This window comes from Lasiosphaeria miniovina (genome assembly GCF_030549165.1).
Source record: "Lasiosphaeria miniovina strain SMH2392-1A chromosome Unknown B0T26scaffold_9, whole genome shotgun sequence".
Classification (NCBI taxonomy): domain Eukaryota; kingdom Fungi; phylum Ascomycota; class Sordariomycetes; order Sordariales; family Lasiosphaeriaceae; genus Lasiosphaeria; species Lasiosphaeria miniovina.
Window position 1 is genome coordinate 1,241,507 of NW_026848228.1, and position 27,523 is coordinate 1,269,029.

A 27,523-nucleotide genomic window follows, 5' to 3' on the forward strand; every position below is an offset into this window, starting at 1 on the left:
CCGAGACGACGGCTTCCAAATCCAAGAGATGCTCGAGATTGAAGAGCGGGCGGCTGCAAAGCCGGCTGCGGCGGCGGCGAACCGGAAAGGCGGTAACCTATTGAGGGAGCTCGTGAGGCACGGCCTTCCGGCGAGGACAATACGTCGGGAGTTCGCTTAGACTGCGAGGCGAATAGATCACGAATGCTAGAGCGGTTGCCCGCGAGGGTAACTCCACGGCATATATCACAATTAATAGTGAGGCTTCCACCGCGCCGAGCACCCACACCCGGCTTAAAACACTCAGTATGTTTGACGAGTCGGCAAGTACGGCATCTCTTATATTCAGGAGGGATGTCGGCATCAAGGGTCTCTTTCGGTAGGATCGGGCGATCGGGAGGCAGGCCACCGCCGCCTGGATTTGGCGGATTGGGCGGGGGGGGCTACGGTTGAGGGACCCCGACCGTAGCCATCGCGGCAGCTCGAAAAACATGCGTTCCCGATGATATATTAGTAGTGATCAATGGCTGGAAGGCCGTGAAGCATTCTGCGCACCTGTTGGCGGGGAGCTAGGTACTGTAGAAAGTTGAAGGTGCCGCACGGACCACGTACAACGGACTAACAGTCATTCTACCCCCTCAACACCAAAACAAATTGTCGTGATAATTCGATATTTCCATGTTCATGGTCTAATTGTTGGATTTCTAGGGGGCAAGCCCCCTAAGACCCCCAGTGCCTGCGGCGCATTTGGCCTGCGGCCCCTTGAACCTGCCGCGCCTTCCTTCCGCGTTATTGCTCCTTCCTGACACAAACACGACACAGCAAAGCGGCATTTCACGGCTTAACCTGTCCGAGGTTCATCCAATCGACCAATCCCCGTCCGAGAAACTTTCGGCACCCTCACGGTAATGTAGAATACAGCCTCACTACGCCACCTCCGGCTCGCAAGCTCGCCTACGGTGGCTCCGTTCAGCTGAATAAGCAATTTATCACGGTTGCTTAGCCATTGATTAACAGAACTTCTGTAACGCTGTGCTGTTACGCCAGCAGACAGAATAGTACCTGTTGCCTGGCAGTCTGGGCAACGGCAGCTATATCCAACCCCCACCACAACTTCTGGGCGAGCTTGACTCAAATTGGACGCCCTTCGCCTAATTTCGTTCGAACCTCTTCTTCACGAACAATAGTAACTGCCTGTGCAGCGGCACGTGAACCGTACAGTGATACCTGAACAATAGTAACCGTGCCTAAACAGCAGGGCTAGCCTGTCTGCCTGTCTTTAAAACTGTTGGAATTTGTCAAGCAGAAGGGCCTCGAAGGTTCTAGATAGAGACTTCGCCACCCACTTCGCCACCACAATAGTAGTATAAGAACGGGCTTTCTGGCATTGCCAGAAAGCTAGAGAGAAGAACAGACATCTACAATCCATCACTTGAACCACCAGTTTTCGGCGTGCAGCCACGCCCTGTTGAGTCCAGTACCGGTACCCTGGTGAATCCAACAAAAACCACCTGCACACACTCCAGGAATTACAGAATCTTTTCTACTCTTACATCTTACCACAACTGCAGATTTCACCAAGACATCCGACTTTCTCTTTTGATTATTTAGATACGTCTTGAGATATCGCCTTCAATCATCGCAGTCCCTCATCTCACCTCACCTTACCCACCTCTACATATCAATCGCATATCAATCGCCCGTCTTCCCGAGGAGCAACAACTTCCTTGCACACATCCACACCCGGGCAACCCTCTCACTCAACAAAATGGGCGGCCACGGAAAAGACCGCCGTCGCGAAAAGACTCTTCGCGAGTTGCACGAGTTTTTCAAGCTCCGCCGCGACGAGCAAGACCGACGACACTAGGAAGAAGACGAGAACGTAAAAGTCAGGCGATTTGACATACTGCTCGCCGAGGAAAACGCAATTCGTCAGAATGAGGTCATGCTTCGCGAGAAGAAGCGCGAATAGACGCGCCGTAGAGGCGAAGAATACGCCCAGCAGCGTTATGCCACCTATAGCCCGCAGACGGTTGACGAGCTGCTAACAGCCTTTGACGAGCGCCGCACGGAGGAGAGGCAACGGGTCGCTCGAGAGGACGAGGACCGTCTCGCCAGGCAGCGCAAGATAGTGCGCGACGAGAAAGAGGCTACGAGGCAGGCCGAGATAAAGATCCGCGAGAGGGAAGAGCAGGATCGGAGAGACCGTTCCTCCCGCGCCGCTTAGACAGGCCAAATCATTGAATCCCGCAAGGAACGCAAAGGGCGCGCTACCAGAGCCAAGGAAGAGAGGCTTGATCGCTTCGAAGCCGGTGTCCGGGAGCAGGAAGAATGGTGCAGGAAGAGGCAGCTGAGACGCGCCTCCCCGTTCTATGACGAGCAACCCGGCGGCGATTGTAACGAGTCTGGATCGGAGGACGACCAAGAATGGAGTGACAACCAAGAAGAGATTGAGGATGAAGTTGATGACGACCTGGCTCGAGCACTCGCCGCATCTCGCATTTCCGAGAGACAGGAGCGTGAGACGCGTGGTCGATCGTCCAAGGGCAAATACAATGCCGAGTCGCCCCCAGCTCGTCGGCGACAGGTCGAAGACCAGCGATGCCCCGAGCCAGCGAAGAAGCGGCAGCCATCGACACCTATCAATCCTCCAAGCCGCCCAAGAAATCAAGGCGCTGCCGACAGCTTCCGGCGCCCAGCACAGGTCCAAGTGCCCTCATATTCGGGGGTACCGCAGCACCACCAACAGGCACAACAGATGCCTGTTCCTTCCTATCACTCGGGGTATGAGCAGCCCTATTATTCCGACCCTCTCCACATCTCCAACTCGGATCGACCTGTGGCAGAGCTGGAAGCAGTCAAGAGCTACTACCGGGGTGGCAACATGGCTCCCCCTTCTTCATTCAACACCAACCGCCCTAAGCCATCTCGCCCCTCGCAACACGTCCACTGGTCGAGTCCGGTTGCGCGTCCTGCCTCGCCAGGCAATTACGAGGATCTCGGGTCGGCGAGCCCCTACTTCCACCTGCATGGCCATTACCCAGCTTACTAGCTTGGCTATTGGGCTACACATCGATGAGGAGGATAATAAATGGATTGAGAAGGGTTGGTTTGGACTTGGAAAAGTCATCGACGTCCTGATCCACGAACGAACGAGCTGTTTTGGGGGGTCCTAGTTCCCTCGAACTGGGCTAGATAAGGTCGTCTGTAACTGGTGGGTTTGCACAGAAATGTTAATTCAAGACAGCGTTGCATTGTACACTTGACACCATTAGAGTTTCCTAATTACAACCTTCACCTACATAGCTTACCTGTCACCTACATAGCTTACCTGTCGCCTTCACCTATATAACTTACCAAACCACCTTCACCAAGATGATTAGATATAACAAATACTAGTATCACCAACCCTAGTTATCTCGCACTAGCCTCATGATTCCAATGTACTTGTAATTGAGCGGAGTGGTCGGCTTTCGACCTGGGAAATATTTTCTAGGCACCGTAATTAAGGCGAGTTTTCCAGTATGAGTGAGCTTCGCTCCAATTTGACTCTGCTTGTCATTCGTTTTTCCAAAACCCGCCTTACCTATGTAGGTATCAGTGACGAAATTGAAGCGAAGCTTCAATAACCACGTTACATATCGGTTCAATGACCGTATCATGCAATGCTCAACACTAGATAGGGTATTACCTCAGACCAAAGCTCTGTGCACGAACCATCATCAGGTTCAGGACCTGGAAGACGGGCCTGCTGAGTAGCACTCGCAAATACTTGCCTGACAGCAGCGACACTGCCCTGAAGTCGAAGCTAGGGATACCAACGTGGGACGTAAATATAGAACTCTATACTACGACATTCAAGATACATATGCTCCTTGACGTAGGGAGTTGTGTTCTACAACTTCGGTAGGATGAAGGCACGAAGGATTTGTGCATTTGTCGGACCTTCTCATCCTCTGGCGATATCAGAAGCTCAAGGGATTGAAGCCTTGGCCCAGACCATCTTTTCAGCTCGCAAATTATCTCGGTTCAAACATCAAGCACGAACCTCAATCCCCTGGCCATGGAAACCATCAAGACCTGGCTGACTGCCTGCACTAGCAGGCACGCCAATGCAGGCGTGCTGCTGAGCCTGGACGTCTCTTAGCGAGTACAAATTTCCGCTTGATTGATATTGAGATCAATAAAGACGACAAAATTCGAGTACTCGATGCTGGTGGCTTGGGTGCGGCCTCGTATTTACAATACGCAACAGTCAGCTGCCGCTGGGGGAGCGCTGCGAATAAAACGAGGATGACGACCAAAAATAAGAACCAGTTCTACCAAAAACTCCCAACCGACAACTGGCCAAAGGAGTAACACGATGCGGCATGTGTCGCTCGTTAGCTTGGAATCCGGTATTCGTGGATCGACTCTCTCTTTGGGAATTAGGGTACAAGTGGTATCAGCAACTGATTGAAGGTACGCCTCCCTCAACCAATCCTCAATTAAGTCAACACAATTAACAAAAATAAACCTTACCCCGACTTGCAGACAAACATTTGGGGCCTGATTATTCGAGTAAACTTGTGGTTAACTCAGGAGCTGGCAACTATTATATGCTGTTGGTTGGGACGGCAATCGTTGTGTGTTCGTACTTCCAGCTATACGAAGCCTTCGTCAGCACCAATACCGGCCTTCTAAGGACCCTCTACCAACGAGGGAAGACCCAGGTGCCTCTGCCGTCAATTTCTAGATGGCTATCTCCGACCTGAATGGAATCATCACCCGTGGAGGGCGTGAACGTACCGGGGGCGAGCATCGCCTTCGAGTTGACAACATGAATCGAGGCCCCAGTATCAAAGATGACAGATCGTGAGAGTGGGTGAGGGCCGTAGTTGAGAGCGTTGATCATAGAGATCATGGCGGCGGTTTTCGGCCAGTCCTTCTTCCCTTCGGTGGTGCCGTTCTTGATCTTCTCGGTCAGGTCTTTCCACTCAGGTTTCTCCAACTGCTCCCGGGTATAGTCGAGCCTTTTCTGCGGGATATGGTGCTTGCCCTTCTTCTCTGTGATGACTTCACGCAGGCCCCAGCACTTCTCTGGCTTATGGAAGGCGGCATCGGGTCGACAAGGGCATGTGTATGTTGGTCGATCGCCCTCTGGCTTGCCGTTGAAGGTAGAGAAGGCGCTGTTGGACCTGCTTGGTTCAACTTCGCAGACGAGCCTAAATGTGTTGGCGTAGTAGGGCAGGTCTTCTTGCTCAGAGCCCTTCAGCTCAGCCTCTGCGCTCTTCATTACCACTGTGTTCATCCAGTTGGCGTTGTATGTTCCTGCGGCCTTGAGAAGTCTTTGAGGGCGAGAGTGCCTTTGACTTCGTCGATCTTGAGCCTGACTGCTTCGTTGTAGGCTTCCTGTCACTGTAAGAGCCACTTGGCGGGTGAAAACGACTTTCCTGGCTTCTTGAGAATAGACCTATGTACTTCCCGAGCTCTTTCAACCTCCTAACGTGTGGAAATCGATACCAGGGAATGGAGCTTCCTGATAATGTCCTTCAGGGTCGCTCTGTCGGATTCGGCGAGGTTCATGTACGTGGCGGCAGTGTTCGTGCGAATCCATTCCTTAACCTCTCGAACCAGGTCAATCTCCCTTTCGTAGGAGTTCTTCTTCTCGCGTTGTTCTGACTCAAACGAACGCCAGGACTGCATTTGCTGTATGGTTGCATTGTCGGCTAGGTCGCGTAGTTCAATAGCGGTGCGGGGCGTGGCTTGAGGGTACCGACGGCCGAGGAAGTCTTCGAAGCTGTAGGGGAGGACTTTGGGGGGAGGAAGCCCGTCGTTGTTGATGTCGACGGCGTCAAGGAGCTCTCTGTCGTTGGCGACCCTCTTTAGGCTGTTGTACCAGGCGGGCCAGTCTGACGGGCGCGTCAGAATGGGGTTGTAGGCGGTTGTGGTCGCTACAGAAGCCATTGTTGAGTTGGCCTACTGACTGGCGTGATGAAGGGCTGAATGAAGGACTGGACGAAGGACTGGACGAAGAAGGACTGAACGAAGGACTGGACGAAGGACTGAACGAAGAAGGACTGAACGAAGGACTGAACGAAGGACTGAACGAGGGACTGAACGAAGGACTGAACAAAGGACTGAACGAGGGACTGAACGAGGGACTGAACGAGGGACTGAACGAGGGACTGAATGAGGGACTGAGGGCTTGTTGGCTAAGATCACGAGCCTCGAGAGGGGGCTGCAAACTGCTGTTGCGGAAGCGACTTTGGTGGTTAGTCCGGGCTCATGACTCTGGCCCGTGATCAAAGTTGACAGTGGCTTGAAGGGTCTTGAATTGTCTGTCTCTATCCAATCTAATAATACAGGAAAGAAGGCCTTTTATACTTCCAAGAAAAGGACAAAGGAAACCTGGTTCAACAGTCTGTTCAGTCGTACTACGTAAGGGACTCAGCCGTAGCAAGGGAGAAAAAGAGGGCATTCGGAAGTCCGGGAGCCCGAAAAAAGGGATCAGGGCTGAAAGTAACGAATGAAGGGATATGCAGGGATATGCAGGTATGTGACTTGACAATGTGGCTCAAAAGTGGCTCAAAAGTAGGCGACACGTTGTCTATTGAGCGACTATCCTGTTTTTGTAGTCTACGCGGAATAGATGGGAAAATGTAAAAAAGGAAAACGACAAAATTCGTGCATTATTCTACATCTCCTCCTGCACTCCTGCCGATCCCTTCACTGGACGTTGCCTTGCCGCGCAGTCCCCCATTTCGAAGTGGAGATAAGAAGAGCAGGGATATTCCGTAGGATAAGAGAAACTGGTAGAAACAGTGCCAAGACGAGAAATCGGAGACTTGGTAGTCAGTGCCAAGTGGCTGTCCCCGGCAGCACAACAACTCCACATTGCTGACAGCAGCACCTTTTCTTGGCTGCGCCCCTCCAGGTCCAGTGTCGCAAAGCTGACCTGACGAGGCGGCCTGGACTGGGTGGGGTGCCTCCCGCCGGCAGGCGAGCCTCATTCGTTTTCACCGCAGCATCCGGGAGGGAGCTGACTAACATTTGTCGCTAATCGGCGCATCACGGGTTTGGAGACCATTCTGCGATGGATGTGACGGCAGTTGCGGGGGACGGCACGAGGGAAGGCTCAACCCGGGTTTTCTGCCATGCCAGCCTCGCCAGTCTTTTTTAGCTTGTCTAGTGTGCGCAAACTACCATTTCCTACAGTCAGAGGCTCAGAGCTAGGTACCGGCATGCCGCGTTCCTTTAAACTGTTAATTCTCCGGTTGATCAGTCATCACCTTCTCCATCTCGCCTTGCCTCTCTCCATTTGGGTTTGTGCTTGACGCCCCGAGCAACGGCCGGCTGCCCCATCACGATTTGGATTAGCAGGCTGCTTATCATCTACTTGTCTTCGCTTATCGGGTGCACAAGGGGCGAGCATTCGCGCTGCACGAAACGATAGCTGGTGGACGGCGCGTTACCTCATGCTCCTAAAATAGCCGAGCATGGAGTACAGATTAGTCAGCAAGAAAAGGGGAGAGCAGTCGGCAGGTTGGCGCACCTTTGTCACCGTATCCACCGATGCCATTGGTCCACCCCAGCAGCCAAGCGCACGCCCCCCGACCTGACTGTGCTTGGCCGACAGCTGCAGCAGCCAAGCGCACGCCCCCCGACCTGACTGTGCCGACCTGACTGTGCTTGGCCGACACACCTGACAGCTGCAGCCCTGGGAGCAAAAGTTGTTCCCGACTTGTGCCCGGCCAGCCAGACTCCAAAGCGGTTGTGCGCCCGCCCACCCGGAATCCAACCGACCTGGGCTCTCGCTTATCAACTAGGTACCTCCCCTCGGCCGAGTCTTTTCTTCCCGCCCGACCCGTTCGCCTGCGGCGCATTTCGACCACCTCACGGCGAGTTTGTTTCGGTGGTCAGCAATGGCCTCTTTTTTCCTCGCTTCTGGCAGCCCGAGTCGCCCTCAGCCATGATGCAGATTAGGGGCGCAACACGTTGCTCAGTTGCCTGGCTGCGTGGTTGTTTTGTGTGCGCTGCGTGGTTGTCTTGTGTGCGCTGCGTGAGTGCCATGTGGCTTGACTTTGCCGGCAGCACCCGCAAGACCAGTCAGACTGATTATTGATGGCTAGGTAGCGATGCGGTTAATATCTGATGATGGTTCCCCGGCTCGTGGGTTGGCGTTCAATGCAACCTGCCACGCTCTGTCTCTTGCTTCCCAGCTTGTCTGAAAGTTGAAACACACTGCCTGTGAACCATGTCGGGCAGCTCCGTGTCGAGCCTCGTCGGCTTCGACTTTGACAGTCTCCCACCCATCCTCCAAGAGTACATCCTCAACCAACCGGCCCGGCCGCCTCCACCCGGTGTCACGTCCAACTTTGTCGACCCGCCGAACAAGAACCGCACCGCCGGCGCCGTCGTCTTCCTCGGAATCGCGTTGGTGACGATATGTGGCCTGTTGCGGGTATATACCCGCGGCTTCGTCACGCGGACTGTCAAGATTGAGGATTGTGCGTTTTGACTTCACTCGCCATGCACCGTCTCCCATCAGTGTCACTGACAAAGGGACGACATTCACAGACTTGGGCCTAGCGGCGTTCGTCTTCTACGTTGGCCTGATGTGGGGCATTATATCGCTCATGATCAAGGTCGGCTTCTTCGTTGACCAGTACAATGTCCAAGTGCGCACCTTTCTCTTTGCAGCCAAGGTCAGCTTCACCCCACGATCCCCCATCATAATTACCCCGTGCCAACTCGTCCAGGTCGTTTACGCCTATCCGTCCATCTACTCGGCCACCATGCTGCTGGCCAAGAACGCCATCTTGCTCGAGTGGGGCAACATCTTCGTGCCGACGGGGACCCGCAACTGGTTCTTCTGGAGCACGCGCGTGCTCATCGTAGCAAACACGCTCATCTACCTCGCTGCCATCTTGGCCGGCACGTTTCTCTGCAAGCCCGTGCGCAAGTCATGGGACTTCTTCGTCCCCGGCACGTGCCTCGACCGCCAGTCGGTCCACGGCTCCGTCGTGTGCTTCAACCTCGCCATCGACCTGTTCATCCTCGTTCTACCCCAGAAGGTCATCTGGTCGCTGAAGATGACGCTACCCCGCAAGATCGGCGTCTCGTTCATCTTTTCTCTCGGGCTGATGTAAATACTTTGCTCGTCGTCATTCCCACACTGGCATGCAACCATGGGCTGACATGTACAAACAGGGCACTTGCATGCGCCGGCGGCCACGCCTACTCGAACCTGGTCGGCATGGGATACTACGGGTGGAACACGACGCAGACCGTTTCGAGCATTTTCCTGTGGAGCTTCTCCGAAGTCAGCTGCGTCCTGCTGGTGCTTTACGTACCGGCAGCGTCCAAGGCGTTCCGGATCAAGGAGAGCAGCTTCCTCGCGCAGTTGGTGTCGTCACTGCGCTCGTGGGGGGGTCGCCTGTCGACGGCTGGGAAGAGGAGCGTGGGCTGGGGTTCCAAGGACAGCTCATCCGAGAAGGCTGGCGCCGCCCAGCGCACGTGGCCGGCGCATATCGACACGCAGAACGAGGCGTCTTGGCCGCGCACGCGCCTTGGCACACCAAACTCGGGCGAGTGGGGCCCGTACTATCGAAACACCCTGCAGACTGGCCAAAACGAACATGACACTGGGAGCCAGGCCAAGCTGGAGCTCGTGCATAGCAAGGGCACCGACAGTAGCGGCCCTGAGCCCGTCAGCGAGGTGTGGGCTCCGGGTGTTGTCAAGACGACAGAGATACACCAGAATGTGGTGGATTCGGCAGCCGGGGGGCCGTTGGACTCGGCAGCCGGGGGCCCGTTGGACTCGGTCATTCAGCGGCAGCATCCGTGGATGCAGCAGAAGCCCCAGTGGCCTCTTCCTTAACTTGTTCTCCCATGCATTGTATAGCTGCCTCTGTCCCGCGTAGGGTACCTAATAGCCTCATTGAAACTTTCGAATTAGCCTTCCCGGAACAGTTATGGATTGCCGAGTGTCTCGAAGCCTATGCCGATACCGTTTGTCCAAGACACAAAATAACGCTCTCATGATCATGGGGTTTGGAAGATGCCTAGCAAGTACAAGAGCGTCAAAATTACAGCATGAACCGAGGACCGTGAGGCTTTTGCAAGGCTCTCTCAAGTACAGGGGTGGTTCCTCCGACAACTTTTTATTGAGCTTTGTGGCGTATCGGGATGCATGATATGTATATGCAATACCACCCCCCTTCCCCGAGTCTTCCGCGAGGAAATCGCCATTCAGCTGCCCCGACTCGGCCATCCTGCAGGGAGCTCGACGAATGAGGGAGCCCCAATGGTCTTCCTCGACGCAACACCACTCCTACGCCATGGGTTCGCACGGCCACTCATCTGGCTTCCTTGATCCCAGAAGCTCCTCACTGTCCAGCACATCATGCAGCATTCCCAGAAGAGACTACTCTTTCCCTCTCCAGTGCCTTTTCAGCCCAAAGGGTTTCCGGCATGCTGCTGGGCGTCAGCGGACACACGAGGGGGCCGCTCTCAACATGGACGAGCCCTTCTTTTCCCGACTGTCATTTTACCAGCGCAAAGCAAATGGCTCTCTGTCGCTGATTGTGAAATGATATTTAAACGAGTTCGACTGCTGTATCATTGACCAATGACCATGAACAGCCGCCGTACCCTCTCGCGGCAGGACTACACGGTAGGATGGATCTGTGCGCTACCAACGGAGATGGCGGCGAGTGAGGCTATGCTCGACGAGGTGCACAACCCCGTGGCCCAGGACAGCTTTGACCACAACTCGTACACGATGGGCCGGATCCGCGGCCACAACGTCGTCATGATGTGCCTGCTGGCGGGCGGGACGGGGACCGTGTCTGCTGCTCGGGCCGCAACGAGGATGACCAACAGCTTCCGGTCTCTACGCTTCGGCCTGATGGTCGGCATCGGCGGCGGAGTGCCCAGCAGGGAGAAGGACATCCGGCTGGGAGACGTCGTCGTCAGCCACCCGGACGCGAGGTCGGGAGGGGTCCTTCAGTACGACTTCGGCAAAACGGTGCAGGAGGGCCGGTTCGTGCAGACGGGGACCCTGGACAAGCCGCCCGAGGCGCTGCGCGCTGCCCTGGCGCGCCTGCAGGCTAAGCACATCCGGCAAGACCCGGGCTTCGTGCAGTATCTTGTCGACATAGCAGCGAACCATCCCAAGATGGCGGCCGGGTTCGCGCACCCCGGCGCAGACAACGACGTCCTGTACGACGGCCCGTACGACCACCCAGAGGGCCACGGAACCTGCGTCGCGTGTGATCCGGGTAGGAAGGTCTCGCGCGCGCCCCGTGGCTCTGCGGACCCCGTTATCCACCTCGGCTTGATCGCGTCCGGCAACCAGGTCATGAGACACGGCGCCACGCGCGACCGGCTGCGGCGGGAAATGGGCATCGACTGTTTCGAGATGGAGGCCGCCGGCCTGATGGACGGATTCCCCTGCCTCGTGATCCGCGGCATCTGCGATTATGCCGATTCGCACAAGAACAAGGGCTGGCAGCCCTATGCGGCCGCGACGGCGGCGGCGTATGCCAAGGAGCTGCTCGATACCGTGTCGCGAGATGCCGTGACGGATACGCCAGTTGCCCCAGATACGACCCCAGTTGCCCCAGATACGACCCCAGTTACCCCTGAGACCACAGCGGGCCCAAGATCCTGTCCTGGTGAGGAGCCGTGTCCCTTGTTCCGACGCTGATCATAGCTGACATGGCAACGCAGAAACGAAAAGCGAGTCGGAGACGGACAGCGACTGGGAGCCGGAAAGTGAACAAGAGACAGAAAGCGACCACAGCACCGGTTACTACAGGACCGGCACTCACGAGAGAAATAAAGACGAAAAGCACCTCCCCGAAGTGTGTCTGGTATGCGAGCAGGGATGCGGGTCCCTCCCTGCACTGTACCAACATCTACGTACTGCCGGACACGGCTCGCAGCACAACGCGCTCAGGCGCGAGGCGCTCAAGGGCCAGGCCAAGCGGGAGCCCTCGGCAACGAACTGCCTGGAATGCGGCAAGGGATTCAAAGACAGGGCGGCACTGTTCGACCACGCGAGGGGGGCCAAGCACGACCAGCTGTACATTGTTTCCGCGGCAGGGAGCGGCGACCTGGAGGAGGTCCGACGGCGGCTCATTGGTGGGGCCGACATCGACGCGCGCGACGACTATAACGACACAGCCCTGCATAAGGCCGCGAGTAACGGGCACGTGCACGTTGTGCGCTTCCTCCTCGATCAGGGAGCCGACCGCACCGCCGAGCGCTTGCACGGCCACACGCCGCTAGACGAGGCCGTGCTGCGGGACGACCTGGCGCTGGTCAAGGTCTTCTTCGAGCGCGGCACCAACAACAAGCGCACCGATCCCAACTCGCTCGCCTACGCCGCCCAAACTGGGAATCTGGAGGCCGCAAAGTTCCTCCTCTCCAAGGGCGCCGACCTTGACGCCACGAAGAAGATCAGTGTCAAAGAGCTGCTGATCCCTGCCGACGGCACGCCGCTGTACTGCGCCGTCAACGGCGGCCACGAGGCCATGGCCAAGCTCCTGCTTGACCGGGGCGCGCGGCAGGACCACACCGAGCACTGTCACTACCCGCTGTGCGTGGCCGCGGAGCAGGGCAACGCCGCCATCGTAACCCTACTTCTCGCACGCGGCATGGACAGCAAGGCCGAGTTCGTCGCGGTACTGGGCTACGCGTTCGATGTGCTGCGCCAAAAGACGGCGCACGTCGGCCGCCTGCTGCTAGACCGCGGGCTGCCCGTCGAGGGCGTCAAGGGCAATGGCGACCCGCTGCGCCACGCGGCGAGGATCGGCTCGCCGACATTGGTCACGCTGCTGTTCCGCCGCGGCGTAAAGCTCCGGGACAAGCGATTTCCTGGAGACGTTGTCGGGGCGTACAAGCCCGACTGCGCGTCGTCGAGCAGCGACGCGGCGATTACGACTGACCTTATTAACCGCGTTCGTTCTCGAGGGACGTTGTGAGCCGAGGGGTGGTGTGTTGTGGGGATTTCTTGGTCGCGGTTGGGAAAGACCGTCATAGGACTTGAGTCTCCTAATTACTTACTTGGCATATCTACGTACGAATAAGAGCACGTCAGACAGGTTTTGGTCCAATCGTCTGATAGTTGTTTTATAAGATAGCTTCCACGACAATGACCTGACACAGCCCCTGCCTATCTCATTCCCAGCCAAATTTCAGGCGAAGCAACAACAACCCAGACAAGAACATGAAGAATGTCTGCCCCTCAACGGAGATGACGTACATGCACAAATATCCCGGACAAGTCTCCACCGTGTCCACAGTCATCCCAGCATAATTAGCCCTCATCCCACGGAACCCCTGCTTCATCGGCATCCCTCACATCCATGGCAACCATCACATATACATCCTATGCAGTAAGAAAACAACCAAACAACCAAACACAGCAAAAACCCCACTCTATTGCTGCTGCCAATTACTGCCCCCACGGCCTGCGCTGGGGATACTTGCAGTGCACCTTGTTGCAGCGGTACACGAGCTTTGACTTCCAGCCGCCCGTGTCCGGGTTCGGGGCCTTGATCCATCTGCAGACGCATCGCTTCTCGCAGACCCGGTTGTAAGGAGGGTCAGGCTGGCCGTCGACTAGGCCGTCTGGTCTGGTGTTGCTGGGCGCGATATTGTTGGGCTAGGGGTTCGTGGATCCGGGGTTGCTGAGTCTGGTGTTGATGGGCGCGGTATTGCTGAGCCTGATGTTGCTGGGTCCAGCGTTGCCGGGTCTGGTGTTGTTGCCCTTGTTTTTGGTCTTGTTCTTGTTACCTTTGCTGGCTCCCGTGACAACCAGCATTTTGACGTCCAGGCTATACCGGATTAGGCGGGCCTACGAGGGTAATCGGTGATACCGCAGATGTGTCAGCGTGTCAATGTTGGAAGTTCATGAATCTCACAGAATATATCGCACCTTGATGATGAGGTTAAGTTACCGGGCTGGCAAGCTGCAGTGCAACATCTGTGATGTACGATGGACGTCTGCGAAGATTTGTCAATGCGCGCGGTGTCTTGCGTGGCTTGTGGGTGTCAATACAAGGCTCCTAGCAAAAGTTGCTGGTCAAATATCTCCCTCGCAGCTTTGCTGAAAGTCAGTAAAGTGAAACGCTAAGAACAATAGATTAGGTATAATGTTAATTTGTTCTCATAAAAATTCTGGCAGGTTCAAGTCAGCCATGGCACCATTGGCAACTAGGTAGGTACGCGCACGAATCGTCTCGTTGATACTATAGCAGAACGTCCATGGTTAATCACGATAATAGCCATGTAAATAAAGAACGGTCGGTACAAAGGATTAGCACAATAGCACATTATGTTGTTCAAAGGAACCGAACCGTTATCCTAGTAGTGCGGCCACTGGAGTCTTTTAGGATCAGCACAACAATAGCGGGATATGGCTGGGTTTGTTCCTTGAACTCCTTGAAATCACAAGAACCAAACAGTATGACCACCTATCCTAACAACCCCCCACGGGAACATTGTTGTCCTGTGACATGTTGTTATTCAAAACGATCCGGCTCTGATCAAGGCACTCTGAGTATCTCAGACACCGCATCATCCACCGAGTGGGCATAATTTCTTTCATATGATTATTCCCAAAATTCCAATAAGGCATGCGGACATCTTGCGTATGTACTTCGCCATCAAATGGCTATTATACGGAAAGAGCCCTTAGACAATGACAAACTCTTGGAATCCCGACTCATTGCGGACAAACCCACGGACCACATCTTTCATCTCGGGGCATCGGGAAATGTCCCCAAGGCCATGACGAGCTTGTCGTTCCGAAACAAGCTTGGTATCCGACCAAAGTTGCCTGTTCCGAGTCTCCTGTACACCTTCTCACCTGGCTTGACAAAGGTGCCGCCGCACCCGGATTCTTCGCCGGGCGTCACTTCGGCGAAGACGAGGGCGCTGCAAGACACCATACTGGAGTGCGCGGTGAGCATGTGTGGCACCCAGACCACCTTGCTCAGCCCGGCACGGGACGCGACCATCTCGTAGCCCTCAACTGTGTCCGAAGCAAACCAGAACTTCTCTCCCGTCGCTGCATCGGTAAGGCTTGTGCTCACTGAGCTGCCTTCGTAGTCGTAGTTTGGCTTGGTAAATGAACCCGAGATAGCCTTTGGACACCCCCGGAGTCGGACCCACCCAGCACTGACAGGGCCAAAGGGAAACTCGGTCGCCAGCTCGACATCTGCGGCTCTTACGTCGGTGAGAGCCCGCACTTCGAGCGGGTCAGGGTAAAAGGCGCCACAAGTTGTCACGGGTACCTCAACACTCGCCCAGCTCCAACTTGGCGCCACATATCCTTCGGCGCCTACGTGTTTCCGGCGTCCCGGACTGTCCCGTCCGTTTGCCATCCACCCTAGCTGATAGATTAGGTTTATGTCCCATAGGCCGGCGAGGTAGCGCTTCTGTCCCAGAATTCTCGAGTTGGCCAGCTCTCGTGCGATCGAAGAGATGGCTACCAGCCGGTCTGTGTCTTTGGTGAGCTTGCATTTCGTGTAGTCTGACACGGCACCGTTCCAGGTGCTGCCAAAGCGCTTGAAAAGATTGAGGGCTTCCTGTTGCAGTCGCTCAGGCGACGGAACGTTCCCGGCGGCAACAGCCTCGGCAGCTAGCGCCGCCGCCTTGTCGGTCACAGAGTGCAGAAGATGTCGCGAGCCGAAGCCCCTGGTGCTGACACCATCCATGCCATTGAGGTTTTCCCCGTAGCTAGCCTCATCGCAGGCAAAGAACACGCCGTGGGTGGCAAAGGCAAGGGTACGGCGAGCCAGGCTTCGCTCTTGGTACACCCACGCGCGAGTAAACAGCGGCGCCAACCAGTCGCCACCTCCGGGAAGATCACGCTGTATGTCCCAGAGCAGCGTTACATTCCCATCCAAAAGTGCACAAGCGCGTCCTTGGAAGGCTCCATTTGCGACGCCAAGGATGGGCGCCAACGGAGCCCGAAAGCCGAAGATGGCGCGTGGCTCGCGGGCCTCGTTGATGAACCCTTCGTAGTCGGACCCCGTCGACAGGGCAGCAATGTTCAGCCACGCGAATTTGTAGACGTCGGCCATGACGGCGCTCTGCTCTTGCCAGTCTCGCACGCTGTCCTGTAGGATGCATAGGCTGTCGATCCAGATGTGGTCGAACCCCAGCGACGCGCACACCCTGACAGCGTGTCGGAAGGCCAGAGGCATCCTGTCCAACGGCAGTTCCTTGTGCCAGTCATTAATGGTGACTTGAGTGAGCACACTACCGCCGCGACCTCCTTTCGGCTCTGGGCCCCAGCAATGGGAGAAGGACAAGTATTGCACACCCTCTTGGGAAGTATCAGCCGGGAAGTCGGTCAAGTCGGATTTGAGCACAAGGCGGGTGTTGAGCCAAGCCGATCCCGAGCTCTCAGTTCTGGTGATTCGGATGAGGCGGTCCGGGAACCAATGGGCGACAGGCAGGCCCGGACCGTCTTTCCCGAACAGCTGTTGGCATTTCTTGTGTGTCGAGAAGCACTCCTGCATCCACGAGGCAACCTTGGCCATGGTTTCGCTGCTGAGAGTCGAGCCGAACGCAGTCTCTCCCCATCCAGAGACAGAACAGTGCCGTAATCCTCTGGGAGGCTTTTCCGCTCAGACTCCGCGACGCCGGGCAGCGCAACACGCGGGTCGGGATGCAGCATAAAGCTCCCAATTCCCCAACTGTATCCCCGTTTGTGCTTCACCATGAGCGCAACTCTGGCCGCCTGCTTGCTGAACTGGTGCCAGGACACGGTCGCTGGGGTTTCGAACTTCCACGTCAGACGCCAATCCGCGAGCAGCGACGTTCGCAGCGTCTCCTCGAACGAGACGTGTTTCTGCATGCCGTCAAAGAGCAGCAGCGTCTTGGCGCAGATCACGCAGAAGGACACAGAGCCAGACAGGGTGGACATTGCTGCGGAGTGGGGCATCTCGACGTTTTCGCACGCGTTTCCGTCGCCAAAGGCGAAGGCGACGTGGCGGAGGAGGGTGAGGCATCGTGCGCAAAGGCGTCGAGTGCCCGGTCCTGCTGGGGGCGGTGGCGGGAACGATAGGGTTGGGAACGCAGGTTCTGGATCTGGTCCGCCGTTGCCAGAACCATCCGCGAGTTTTTTGAGCGCTAAAGAAACGAATCGGGATAACATTGCTGGGATTCGGCTGTTGGTGCACAGGTATATGTCACAAACTGGGAAGGTGCGGCTGAGATGGATCGTCCAGTTCAGACGAGAGACTGACGAGGCACACGTGATTTGGTGTTACTGCCTCCAAACGCGCCAATCTACGCCAATGCCCGGTTATTACAAACCACTCGACTGTCAGGGTCGTCTGTCTGTAAGGGAGCACGGGCTCCACAGGATGCTGGGGTTGGTAATTATGAAGATAGAACAAAGGGCAAGCTCCTATCGCACGGGTAATACAGTCAAATCGGAATGCCACTCAAAGTGTATGAGTGCAGTGAATGTGTACTGCTTGCTTGAAGAACCAAGCAAGAACTGTCTAAGACCGTGGCTACGGTCATCGTATATATCTAATTCAGGTAACCAATCAGGACTTTTCCTTTGCGTGCTCAGTGCTCCTCCTAACGCTTGGTACACCGAGCGTCTCAGAGACTACAGAGCGCCCTGCTCGGTACGCTCGCCTGGTCTTGGCAGACCAGTCGCACCGAGCGCCTCCTGATTGGCTGTGTTGAACACTTGCGGGGCCCAATTGGCAATTGGCTTCCAGCGCCTCCTGCAGCAGTGGACCAGGATCGTAACACGATGCCCCTCCTTCCAGGCTTCGTCCCAAGCCAACAATCGTCAATCGGCAACCAAAGGTCCTAGTAAGTTCTCCCTCAATCAACACAACCGCACACGGCTAATCATGAGGTCCTTTCCTCAGAAAACCCTTGCGAAAAACACCCTCCGTCGACACCGACGAGTCCTCGACCTTTCCCGCCATCGCCCGAACATGGTTTCTTGCCCTCGCTGCCGGGAGCGCGGCCTATCGTGCCAAGCTCCCCCCGGCGCTAAGAGCTGTTCCGAATGCCTCAAAGTCAGCAACCCCCGTTGTGGCCTTGAGGGTCCCGACTGTGCGTGCTTCCTTTCCTCCACTGGGTTCCCTGCTTATCTCCCCTTTTAGACCGCGCTTTCCAGACGGAGCGCGATAGGCTTGAAGCCGAGGAGGAGTCCATCCTCTTGCTCGAGGAACAGGCTTCTGCTCTCATGGCGAAAGTTGTCTCAAAAAAACGGCGCGTGCGCCGCGAGAGGAAGACGTTCGAAGAGCGGGTGACCAAGGCCTATGCTCACGAAGACTCCGCTATTGCTGAGCTGGAGGAGGAGGAACGGCCAGGCGAGCGCACCGAGCAGGGCGCTCGGTAATCTCTGAGACGCTCGGTGTACCAAGCGTCAGGGGGAGCACTGAGCACGCAAAGGAAGAGTCCTGATTGGTTACCCGAATTAGATATATACGATGACCGTGTCCACGGTCTTAAATAGTTCTTGCTTGGTTCTTCAAGCAAGCAATACACATTCACTGCACTCATATACTTTGAGTGGCATTCCGATTTGACTGTATTACCCGTGCGATAGGAGCTTGCCCTTTGTTCTATCTTCATAATTACCAACCCCAGCATCCTGTGGAGCCCGTGCTCCCTTACAGACAGACGACCCTAACAGTCGAGTGGTTTGTAATACTTATCTGTAGATACAAAAGTGGGAAAATAGTCCCCTTATTATACTAGCTGGTATGGACTTAGTCAAACGGAACTCGGCTCTCTCTAACTCGCCAGCTGGCCTTCGTTGGCCAGTGTTGAAGGTCTATAGGGCTTGTTGACGGCCCTGTTGCCTATGACTGACGGCCTGGCCTGGCCAGGTGGCCAGAACTGCGGCTAGGTGGCCTGGTGGCGAGGTCGTGTATGGCAAAGCCATGGCCTAGTGGCGAGGTCGCCCTGGCCCGGTTGGCTGACGGCCTGACTCAGTTTGCAGCTAGGTGGTCAGCCCTGCGGCCAGGTCGTCTGTAGCAACGTCATGATCCTAGTACCTTTCAGAACCCCCTTTTTTCTGACAGGTGCTGTAGGGCTTGGTGAACAAACTAGGTATAGCGCCCACAACATCCACAACACCACCACGGCAACTGCAGTGCCCTACAACCTAGGGCCCTACAGCCCAGTGACAAGCCATACTTTAACAACTAGATATTTTATCGCTACTTTAAGCCGATCCGTGGTGTGTTGTTGCTACGAATATGGCCACCGCACAACACCATGCATATGACCATGCTCGATCTTTATTTATACCATCATGTTCTCGTCTTCCATGGCACTGTCGCTGACTCTCTTAGTCACGACTTCTTCATTCTTCCTCTTTCTCGCCATCCTCGCTCTCTCTTTTAGCATTGATACCTCTCGCTCGGCATTCAGCTGCAGGCTCGCCGATCCCAGATCGCCTTTGTACCCCAGCCAGATATGATACAACCCAGTTCTAACGGTAATCCACGTGATGATGTAGGTGTAAACAGACCATACGAGTATACGCAGAAAGTCATAAAACGCGAAAACGATGGATATCAACACAATACCAAACGAGATTGGAACTACGAAAGTTGTAAATTAGCCTCTGGGAACTCCCATTCCTCGTTGCTTCACTCACACATCAGTCGGAACTGGTCTTCTAGTGACCAGTGGTCATCCCCAAAGCTGCTATTGTTCATCCCAAACACGCTCGCCATGAATGAGAGCGGGAGCTGTAACAGCGCCATATAAGCTTCATTTATTAGCAAAAGAAAGTATGATGAAGAGTGACTCACGAAGATAATAGTGACAACCGTAAACATCATGACGGCACGGCCCTGGCGGACTGCTTCTTCGGCGTTTGTTAAACTCCCGATTTGGAATACGTTTGCTTGTTGTTGCTTCAGCGTCAGTAAATCAAAGACCTAAGTTGCATCTGATTAGCTGTATCGCCCCTGGGTTGTTTTTTTTTTTTTTTTTCGTGCACGAGACTGGCTTGACCTACATCCTGCGCTGTGCTCTTCGCGCCTTCCCTAAGATCCTCCAGCTCGTTCATTCTGTCTGAAACTTTGTTGATCAGGTCTAGGGATTGTACGCGGAACCAAAGAAGCTGGGTCCGTTTCCTCGTCAGGTTGCTCTGTACTTCGAACGCATGTTGACCTGGATATACCCTCCCCTCCTCGCCATCACTGAAAAAACGAGTGGAGCTCATACCATCTGGTTCTGTAGCCCATAGTCTTCCGGGGTCTACTATTTGTTCAACATTTTTACCAAATATCCGGATAATCTCACGCTGCCGTTTCAGGATACTGAGCATAATATCCACCTCTTCCAAGATATCCTTCACTTCTTGTAGCAGCTTCCCTTCTACGTTGATGTCAAGCAGAGGCAGATAAAGTTTCGATTCTTCTTTGTTTCGATATTTCGACCGGAAGATCTCAGAAGCCTTCTCGCCCCAGTGCCAAACGTGGCCAAGAGAGATGGTGGATAGGTTTGTCTAGGCATTCAGAGGTTAGTCAGTCACCTACATCATATAAGACAATAGTGCAGGATAGCCTCGACAGGAAGCATGGCCAGTTAAGACAAAAAAGAAACGAGCAATTTCGAGGACGCGGTAACTTGCCACGCGACCGATAGCTTCCGAAAAGATATCCAGTACTCGAGGTTGGCTGTTCTGCGGTGCGAGTTAGCAGAGCAATCAAGGGTAGAAAGTTGTGGTTGATGAAGCGAAGATAGATAAGAAAATTTACTAAAGCCGATACGCAATTTCTGGAAAAGGGAACACCTACATCGATACCGGTGCGGCTAAAGAAAGTGGTCGAGCATTCGTCAAGGATGATGAGTGCAATATCAAAAGCTGACCATATCCGTGCACTCCTTAGCCGATTCCTAATCGACTTGTGTATACCATCAAGATGCCTGTCATAGCCATTACCATATCTCCCGGGGAAAGCCGTAATGACTGTCTTCTCGTCAAGGACCCACATCCAAAGCTGATCAACCATGATGAGTTTCGGGGTTTTCTTGATGTCGCTTGCGCAATGCTCGCAGCCTTTGTCGTCAGTGCCGCTCCAGTGGCCAGTCCACCGCCACCTGAGGTCAGGTTTATCTTGCTTTCCCAAGATTCCTCGACGAGAGCCACTTGTGGTCTCCTCTCCGTCCCTGTCCCGATGCTCCGGACCGTTTCGCCCCACATCCTCGCCGGCTGGACTGCGTTCGGCAGGTATCGTTGCCGATTCCCGCATGCTCCGTACTAGCCTATGCCGGAAAGCTGGCATATCACTAGTGCCGCGATACACGACTTGACTTCGGTCCCGCGCTTTTGTCCTCTTCAACCCCGGGTGGCGGAACTGGTCTAAAGTTCGTCGAGGATGGAATGGCGGGTCCCTATAAAGATACTTCTCGACCATCTGCTGATCTTGGAATGCCGACATGCCTTCGTACAGTCTTGCTGCGTCTATGAGATATTGGCCCAAGGCGCTGGCTACTAACAGGCGCCCGTCTTCAGCGATGCGTACCTTACCGGGCGGCTGTTTGGGAGAACTGGAAGGAATTTCCGCAAGAAAGCGGAGAGGCGCTTTGCTTTTCGATAGGATTTCGGGCATGCCTAACGAATCGGAGTGGGTTATCCGCTTCCCGTTGCCGCCCAGCTCATGCCTGCGCTGAATATGGGCCTGCTTTTTCTCGAGTGCAGACGCCTCCCGCCGTTTGCGGTACCTTTCCGATTCGGCTTCGACAACTTTGGAGACAACTTCTTTTGTTCTGTCCGTTTCCCAACCCATATAGGGCATCTTGCAGTGGAGAACCATAATAATCATTTGGTTAGTAGCCTATTTTCACCTCGGCCTAGATGAGGAAAACGTTGGGCGACCCACGAAAAGCACGATGTTTTCTGGATTTTCGACGAAGTCGTTGACTTCTAGGTATCGGGGTCAGGGAATAAAAACGCACCGAGTTAGAAAGCACGTAGGGAAGATCTCATTACCTGACGATGTTCGCTCACAGAGCGGTCGCATGTGCCTTGCGTGTGCCGTTCCACTCCAAGCGCCGTTTTGCTGGCCGCGCCAGAGTTCCGGACGCAGAAGCATTTGCGTCTGGGTCTGTATCGACGCATCAGGCTGGTTGACACTCAACGCGGGAGGTGGGTCGTCGTAATAGCCGGCAATTACACTCTGATCGAATCTCGAGGTCAATTAAGAACCCACATCTCAAGGCTTAGACTCTGCCTACCTCAACCCACTAATTATATGGTTTAGAAAGAATTAGCATTCAGGGAGCGGGTCTTGGGACCACAGGGAACGTAATCACCTCCATATTGTTGAACGGGAGATGGATATATCTCAGCCGTGTTGGATCTTTCCGATGGCAAAGTTCCCGCGAAAGAATGTTGCTCAACCCGTGCCGCCGACTTTTATCGGAACCTGATCTCAGGAGCAAGTCGACAGATACATGCTGGTGAGGGAATCTCCCTTCAAATCGAACGTCCTCAATTTTTTCTTCAGTTGGTTCGGCAGGCCTATTTAGCGTTATTGTGTCGCTAAACGAATGAGACTGGCCTTCCATAGCGCTGTGGTCTGCCTTAGGATGGGGCATGAAAGTATACTGAATCAGGTATGCCTTGGCGTCTCTCTCCACATCGTAATCAGAAGGTCGCTCGTCGAGTGAACTATGGGGTCGATACCTCCTAATGATCTCGCGGACAGACTGCCGCCCATATTCAGGCTCGGTTTCGACCGTGTCAAGCGAGGCTTCCGGGTCGGTACGGAGGCTTTTCAGTCTCTTCCAGCTGCGAACCTTCTCGATTCCCTGTCGATACTCCTGAGATGCTCTCCATGCCTTTCGGCTTTGGTCAATGCAGAGCACCAGATTACCATCTACGGTTGGCGGGCGCGGTGGTGGCCACTGGACGGTTTCTTTGCTCAAGGCTCGGCGCAACACGCCGGTTTTCTTGTACTGGGCTTCAATTGAGATAGCCAACTCGGCAATAGCCTTTTCAACCTGGCGGTCTGCATGATACTGCATCTCTAGCCTGTCGCTCTCTTCGACGTCATCGTTTGTGGCTGCCACGATCTTCGAAAACTCAATGTCAGCCCGCTCTCTCCAAAACGCGTTGGATCGATCTAGAAAACCATCGCGCTGATGGATCTTGATGCAGCCGAAATAGTGTCGAAGAAGATCATGGGCGGCAGCTGGCCCGTGGGATAGGTCCGACAAGCATGTCGGGGACGGATCGTCATCGAGCATGCGCGTCGGCTGGATTGACCAGTTGGCGCGAGTTGCGGTTGAATGGCGCCTGGACATGGTTGGATCGCTCATCAAATGCCTAGCTAGAGGAGACGTGATCTAGCGGAGATACTAATGTGTGGCTACGAAGGATGTCTGTTAGGTGTTCGTTTTTTCCTCTTGTGCTTACAGAGCAAGCTAGAGGCGACCTGAGCAGATCGGCGTCGGCGGAAGACTTCGTGTTTATGTGCGGGGACACGTCAGCGGACAGCACATCTCTGCAAAGTGATTCCTGTGCGGAAAGCGCGGGGCCTGCCTGCAGGGTATGCTGAAAGCCCTTGTTCCATGCTGCACACGGCGGCCAATAGCTTTCATTGCTAGTTCGGGGTGTAGCCAAACGCCAGGACGGGAAGGCCACCGACGAATTAGGAGTGCATAGAAAGAGGAGAGGGGTATCGGACACTGGTGAATGGTGAAGGAGGTCGACCCCGATGCAGGAGAACCACCCTCCCGTCTTGTTACGATCCCGGCTCAGGTGTGCAGGAGGCGCCGTAAGTCTCCCTGCAGATTGGCTGGTGTAGCTGGAAGGGCGGGGCCCTCGCATGGCTGGTGTAGCCAATTAGGACGGAGCTTAGTGCGATTAGTGTGGAACCCCGCTGAGCACACTGAGCTTGACAGCTCAGTGTGCTCAGTACCAGGCCCTATTGAGCCGACTGAGCTCCCCATTGAGGACTTTGATTGGCTATTCATAATTCTATATAGGAGAGCTGGAGAATACTCCTTCTGAGTGATCCCTAGCTATCAACTTGTATACTGTTTTCCTTATTGCTCGATTATAGCTTAGAGTAAGACTCCTACTGTGAGGTGTTACGATCCTGGTCCAAGTCTGCAGGAGGCGCTGGAAGCCCATTGCTAATTGGACAGGGCAGGCAGGCGGGCCGGGCCCCGCAGGGGTTCGGTGCAGCCAGTCAGGTAGCGCTCTGTCCGCTCTGATGCCAAGACCAACAGAGCGGACGGAGTGGGCGCTCTGCGGGGCCTCCGTGCTCTGTGAGCAGAGCACCCGGGGCCCACGGAGCGCAAAGAGAGAACTCTGATTGGTTACATGAATTAGATAAATACGATGACCGTAGCCACGGTCTTAGATAGCTCTTGCTTGGTTCTTCAAGCAAGCAATACACATTCGCTGCACTCATACATTTTGAGTGGCATTCCGATTTGACTGTATTACCCGTGCGATAGGAGCTTGCCCTTTGTTCTATCTTCATAATTACCAACCCCAGCATTCTGTGGAGCCCGTGCTCCCTTACAGACAGACGACCCTAACAGTGGAGTGGTTTGTAATAGGCGCCTCTGGAGCCTTGCACCGGGAGGTTCAGCGCACAGTATGGTATTCCTTGCGCTCATGAGCTTCTACGGCGTCACAATACAGGTACCCTCAAGCTTCAGAAAGCCGATTTTCATCCATATTAGTACCTGGAGAGGTCGCTACTTGACGAAGATAAGTACCTTCAGTACCAAACCCCCGATAGGGTTGAATACCTGCGTGGCAGGCCCCGCTATTCTACTGCCTTTGCCGCGGAGCCGAACGCACCGCGTGTGCCGACCACTTAGTCCGGGACCGCACGGCAGGGCACTACTCAGCCGGCCGGGCAACCGGGCAGGCAGTTGGGACTGATGCCCTCCGTTCGCCGCAATGCCTCACAGTGGGAGGGAGTCTCCCTCGATGACGACGATGACATCGACGACGACGATGACGATGCTGATGAGCTCAGTCATCCTATGCCGCCTCCTCGCCGTACAGTCAACGACCTCGATACGGCTCGGGGGGGCAGCCGGGGCAGGGGCAGCCGGGGTAGGGGCAGCCGGGGCAGGGGCAGCCGAGGCAGGGGAACCCGGGGTACGTAACGCGGTAGCCGGAGCAACACGACATCACGGGCTTCAACACGCCCTGCAGCTTCTGCAGCCCCTGTAGAGGCTGCAAGTCGTGTTACGAAGCCTATACGCAGTGGAAGGGTCCCTCGCTTGACCGCCCGGGCTTTGGTAGGTATGGATGAGTAGGGCAAGCAGTTGTGAGCAGTTGAGAGTAGTTGTAAGTAGGCATGCAGTTTTTATTGCATTTTTGGCCCTGTTATGTAAGCGAATTGAAGGAAGCCAGCTTCGCTTTTTACTGCAGATTTGAACGATTTAAGCGATTTGAGCGAATCTATAGCCCTGAGCTGGAATTACCGCATTTGGAAGTGTGTTGACGTTGGCGACGGCGGCGAGGTGCAATTGCGATGCAACTGCGCTTGGAGCGGGGCCGCCAGCGAATGTGGTAATTTTGGCTGTAAAATGTGGTAATTCCATGGGCGGTGAGCTGTTACGCTTGGCGGCCTATGTACCTACGGTGCACGGAATGGTTTTGACGGTACCAGAAGACGCGCTCTTTATTAAATGTACCGTAGCACGATATCGTAGGAATGAGTTTAAAGCACTCGATAATTTTGGCGAACAGCGACAGGTAGGTAATAAGGTAGATCACGATCTTTCGGCCCCAGGTCTCCGGAATGGACTCGTGCGATGAGCCACCGCCGTCTCTATTATGGAACTTGCTCATCCTTGATCTACTTGAGGCTAGGCATGTCAGGCTTCCTTCTGCTCTCTGCCGGTGATAGTTCTCGAGTTTGCTCATCTGGCTGTAACGGGCGGTGATCGGAGAGTTTCCGGGTCTATGCTTCCTTTGCTTCTAAATGAACATTGCAGTCATCTACCCAGACTGCTACAAACTGGGTTTTTTTTTTTTAAAAAAAAAATTACTCGATGTCTTCAGCGAACAGCAACGTGTGTGAGGACCCGTCCACCAAACTGGCCCTGAAGCAGCCAGAGCCGCCCAGAACCCACGGGCCTATCAGAAGCCTCCTCGAGGCCCCACCTACCCCACTGATAGATGCAAACTTATTCGCGAGCACGCGACGCGTTGTCGGACTTTTCCTTCTTTCCCTCCTCAGTTTAGAATCTTCGTCGATAGTACCCAATGGACTGAGTTCACCTCAATGCCTTGCCCTGGTCGTGACACAATTCTAAACTCTTCTCTTCCTTGCTGGCGAAGCAAGTAAAATATATCTCCCTCATTCCCGCATTCATTTGCAACCCCTACGTCGGCTGTACACGACGCAAAACTAAGGCACAGAAACCCCGCGCAGTCAATGCCGCCGAAGAAAGATTACGGCCCACCGACACGCAAATCCGATCGACTCTCTAAAAAAGATAGCAGCGACCGGACCCCAACAGGAGAATCGAGTATCACAGCCAAAGTGCCAGACGACACCGTCCTCGATACACCCTCGAGCCCAGAGCTAAAGAAGCCCGCCGAAGACCCCAGTGACCCCGAGTCAAAAGTACCTGTCACTACCAACAGCAACACCGAAAGCAGATCGCCCGCTGTTACCACGCGAGACCCTGATCAAGATACATCTCTCGCCTCTGTCGAAGTCGAGATAACGAACTCCAGCATCCTCACCGAACAATCGGAAGTCAACCGACAATTAACCCATTACAACCTCCGCCCCGCACCAACAGACGACGAGATGATCGCCACAGGTACACCCACCCCACAATCAACAACCGCAGACATGGCCTCCCCCACGCCTACCACTACAGAACTTCAAGCCACCATTGCCCGGCTCCAAGCCGAGCTCAATGCCCGCTCCTCTACACCCATTCGCCAATCCAGCGCCGCTCGCGAAGTGACCTCTGCCAATAGCGCCTTCGGAGGCGAGCGTTTCACCCCAACCGGGTTCGCCGCGTACCCTGCGTTCAAAGCCTACGGCACCGATCAGAGAGCCCCGAACCCTGATTACAACCCAAAGTCCCGCAAAGTCGGAGTCGACCCCGGTATTTTCCAGGGTAACAAGGACGAATTCGACCATTGGGTCATCACCCTAGCAGACAAGTTCGAGGAAGACAATACTACCTTCAAGACCGAACGTAGCCGTATGGCCGTCCTCCACGCCGCAACCAGAGGACCCGCCAACGACCTCCTCTCTAGCCGATACCAATCAACCGAATACCCATTCGCTAGTGTGGCCGAGATGGTCGCTAGCCTACAGGCAGTCTACCACGACCGTAACCAGGGATCGAAAGCTCGGGAGGAGCTACGTAACCTGATGTACGACCCCCGCGATAAACAGATGGACATTCACCAGTTCATCGGTAAGATCAATAGCCTGGCCGATAAGGCAAATATCGCAAAGGCGGACCGAAAGACCACGTTGTACGAGCATATCCCGGCCAACCTGAACGTTGAACTTTTCGACGCCTCCGAGAGCCCTGATATCTC

At 54.9% G+C, this 27,523-nt stretch overlaps 9 protein-coding genes across 9 annotated transcripts; 6 read left to right on the forward strand and 3 right to left on the reverse strand.

Moving 5' to 3' along the window:
- Positions 1 to 1,397: 1,397 nt before the first annotated feature.
- On the forward strand, positions 1,398 to 3,031 carry B0T26DRAFT_807773 (uncharacterized protein; the record flags this gene model as incomplete). The annotated part of the gene is made up of 3 exons (XM_060447232.1): positions 1,398 to 1,803; positions 2,002 to 2,110; positions 2,207 to 3,031. Exons 1-3 carry the CDS (start codon positions 1,748 to 1,750, stop codon positions 3,029 to 3,031), a joined length of 990 nt encoding a protein of 329 aa, XP_060289594.1. The 5' UTR covers positions 1,398 to 1,747.
- A 1,638-nt stretch (positions 3,032 to 4,669) lies between these two features.
- B0T26DRAFT_757903 (uncharacterized protein) lies at positions 4,670 to 5,925 on the reverse strand (the record flags this gene model as incomplete). The annotated part of the gene is made up of 2 exons (XM_060446326.1): positions 4,670 to 5,296; positions 5,482 to 5,925. The coding sequence occupies 2 exons, from the start codon at positions 5,923 to 5,925 to the stop codon at positions 4,670 to 4,672; spliced, it is 1,071 nt and encodes a 356-aa protein (XP_060289595.1).
- Positions 5,926 to 6,465: 540 nt separating this feature from the next.
- On the forward strand, positions 6,466 to 6,905 carry B0T26DRAFT_735275 (uncharacterized protein). Its single transcript, XM_060443232.1, has one exon. It carries the CDS (start codon positions 6,611 to 6,613, stop codon positions 6,860 to 6,862), a length of 252 nt encoding a protein of 83 aa, XP_060289596.1. The 5' UTR covers positions 6,466 to 6,610; the 3' UTR covers positions 6,863 to 6,905.
- Positions 6,906 to 8,215: 1,310 nt separating this feature from the next.
- B0T26DRAFT_660242 (uncharacterized protein) lies at positions 8,216 to 9,110 on the forward strand (the record flags this gene model as incomplete). The annotated part of the gene is made up of 2 exons (XM_060439015.1): positions 8,216 to 8,468; positions 8,539 to 9,110. The coding sequence occupies 2 exons, from the start codon at positions 8,216 to 8,218 to the stop codon at positions 9,108 to 9,110; spliced, it is 825 nt and encodes a 274-aa protein (XP_060289597.1).
- Positions 9,111 to 10,412: 1,302 nt separating this feature from the next.
- Positions 10,413 to 11,731, forward strand: B0T26DRAFT_536847 (nucleoside phosphorylase domain-containing protein). The gene has a single exon (XM_060435549.1). It carries the CDS (start codon positions 10,592 to 10,594, stop codon positions 11,669 to 11,671), a length of 1,080 nt encoding a protein of 359 aa, XP_060289598.1. The 5' UTR covers positions 10,413 to 10,591; the 3' UTR covers positions 11,672 to 11,731.
- A 331-nt stretch (positions 11,732 to 12,062) lies between these two features.
- On the forward strand, positions 12,063 to 12,623 carry B0T26DRAFT_596601 (ankyrin repeat-containing domain protein; the record flags this gene model as incomplete). The annotated part of the gene is made up of 1 exon (XM_060435616.1): positions 12,063 to 12,623. A coding segment is annotated over one exon (561 nt), but the record flags the coding sequence as incomplete, so codon positions are not given.
- A 2,103-nt stretch (positions 12,624 to 14,726) lies between these two features.
- B0T26DRAFT_744888 (heterokaryon incompatibility protein-domain-containing protein) lies at positions 14,727 to 16,906 on the reverse strand (the record flags this gene model as incomplete). Its single annotated transcript, XM_060444468.1, has 3 exons — positions 14,727 to 14,999; positions 15,066 to 16,527; positions 16,572 to 16,906. 3 exons carry the CDS (start codon positions 16,904 to 16,906, stop codon positions 14,727 to 14,729), a joined length of 2,070 nt encoding a protein of 689 aa, XP_060289600.1.
- An 851-nt stretch (positions 16,907 to 17,757) lies between these two features.
- B0T26DRAFT_735285 (uncharacterized protein) lies at positions 17,758 to 18,537 on the forward strand. The gene is made up of 3 exons (XM_060443233.1): positions 17,758 to 17,814; positions 17,874 to 18,063; positions 18,114 to 18,537. Exons 2-3 carry the CDS (start codon positions 17,943 to 17,945, stop codon positions 18,350 to 18,352), a joined length of 360 nt encoding a protein of 119 aa, XP_060289601.1. The 5' UTR covers positions 17,758 to 17,814; positions 17,874 to 17,942; the 3' UTR covers positions 18,353 to 18,537.
- Positions 18,538 to 19,136: 599 nt separating this feature from the next.
- B0T26DRAFT_735298 (uncharacterized protein) lies at positions 19,137 to 23,680 on the reverse strand. The gene is made up of 9 exons (XM_060443234.1): positions 22,291 to 23,680; positions 22,213 to 22,221; positions 21,968 to 22,154; positions 21,858 to 21,901; positions 20,772 to 21,773; positions 20,606 to 20,656; positions 19,988 to 20,479; positions 19,622 to 19,907; positions 19,137 to 19,565 (listed from the first exon to the last, which is right to left on the reverse strand). The coding sequence occupies exons 1-9, from the start codon at positions 23,296 to 23,298 to the stop codon at positions 19,264 to 19,266; spliced, it is 3,381 nt and encodes a 1,126-aa protein (XP_060289602.1). The 5' UTR covers positions 23,299 to 23,680; the 3' UTR covers positions 19,137 to 19,263.
- Positions 23,681 to 27,523: the final 3,843 nt, after the last annotated feature.

What these genes read in the sequence shown, in the direction of transcription:
- B0T26DRAFT_735285 (XM_060443233.1), top strand. Translation starts at nt 17,943, where the DNA reads ATGGTTTCTTGCCCTCGCTGCCGGGAGCGCGGCCTATCGTGCCAAGCT. An exon ending in TGGCCTTGAGGGTCCCGACT is followed by an intron (nt 18,064 to 18,113) that starts GTGCGTGCTTCC and finishes CTCCCCTTTTAG; the next exon opens with ACCGCGCTTTCCAGACGGAG.
- B0T26DRAFT_536847 (XM_060435549.1), top strand. Translation starts at nt 10,592, where the DNA reads ATGACCATGAACAGCCGCCGTACCCTCTCGCGGCAGGACTACACGGTA.
- B0T26DRAFT_735275 (XM_060443232.1), top strand. Translation starts at nt 6,611, where the DNA reads ATGGGAAAATGTAAAAAAGGAAAACGACAAAATTCGTGCATTATTCTA.
- B0T26DRAFT_735298 (XM_060443234.1), bottom strand. Translation starts at nt 23,298, where the DNA reads ATGAGCGATCCAACCATGTCCAGGCGCCATTCAACCGCAACTCGCGCC. An exon ending in CTGTGAGCGAACATCGTCAG is followed by an intron (nt 21,902 to 21,967) that starts GTAATGAGATCT and finishes CCCGATACCTAG; the next exon opens with AAGTCAACGACTTCGTCGAA. An exon ending in AGACCAGTTCCGACTGATGT is followed by an intron (nt 19,566 to 19,621) that starts GTGAGTGAAGCA and finishes CAACTTTCGTAG; the next exon opens with TTCCAATCTCGTTTGGTATT.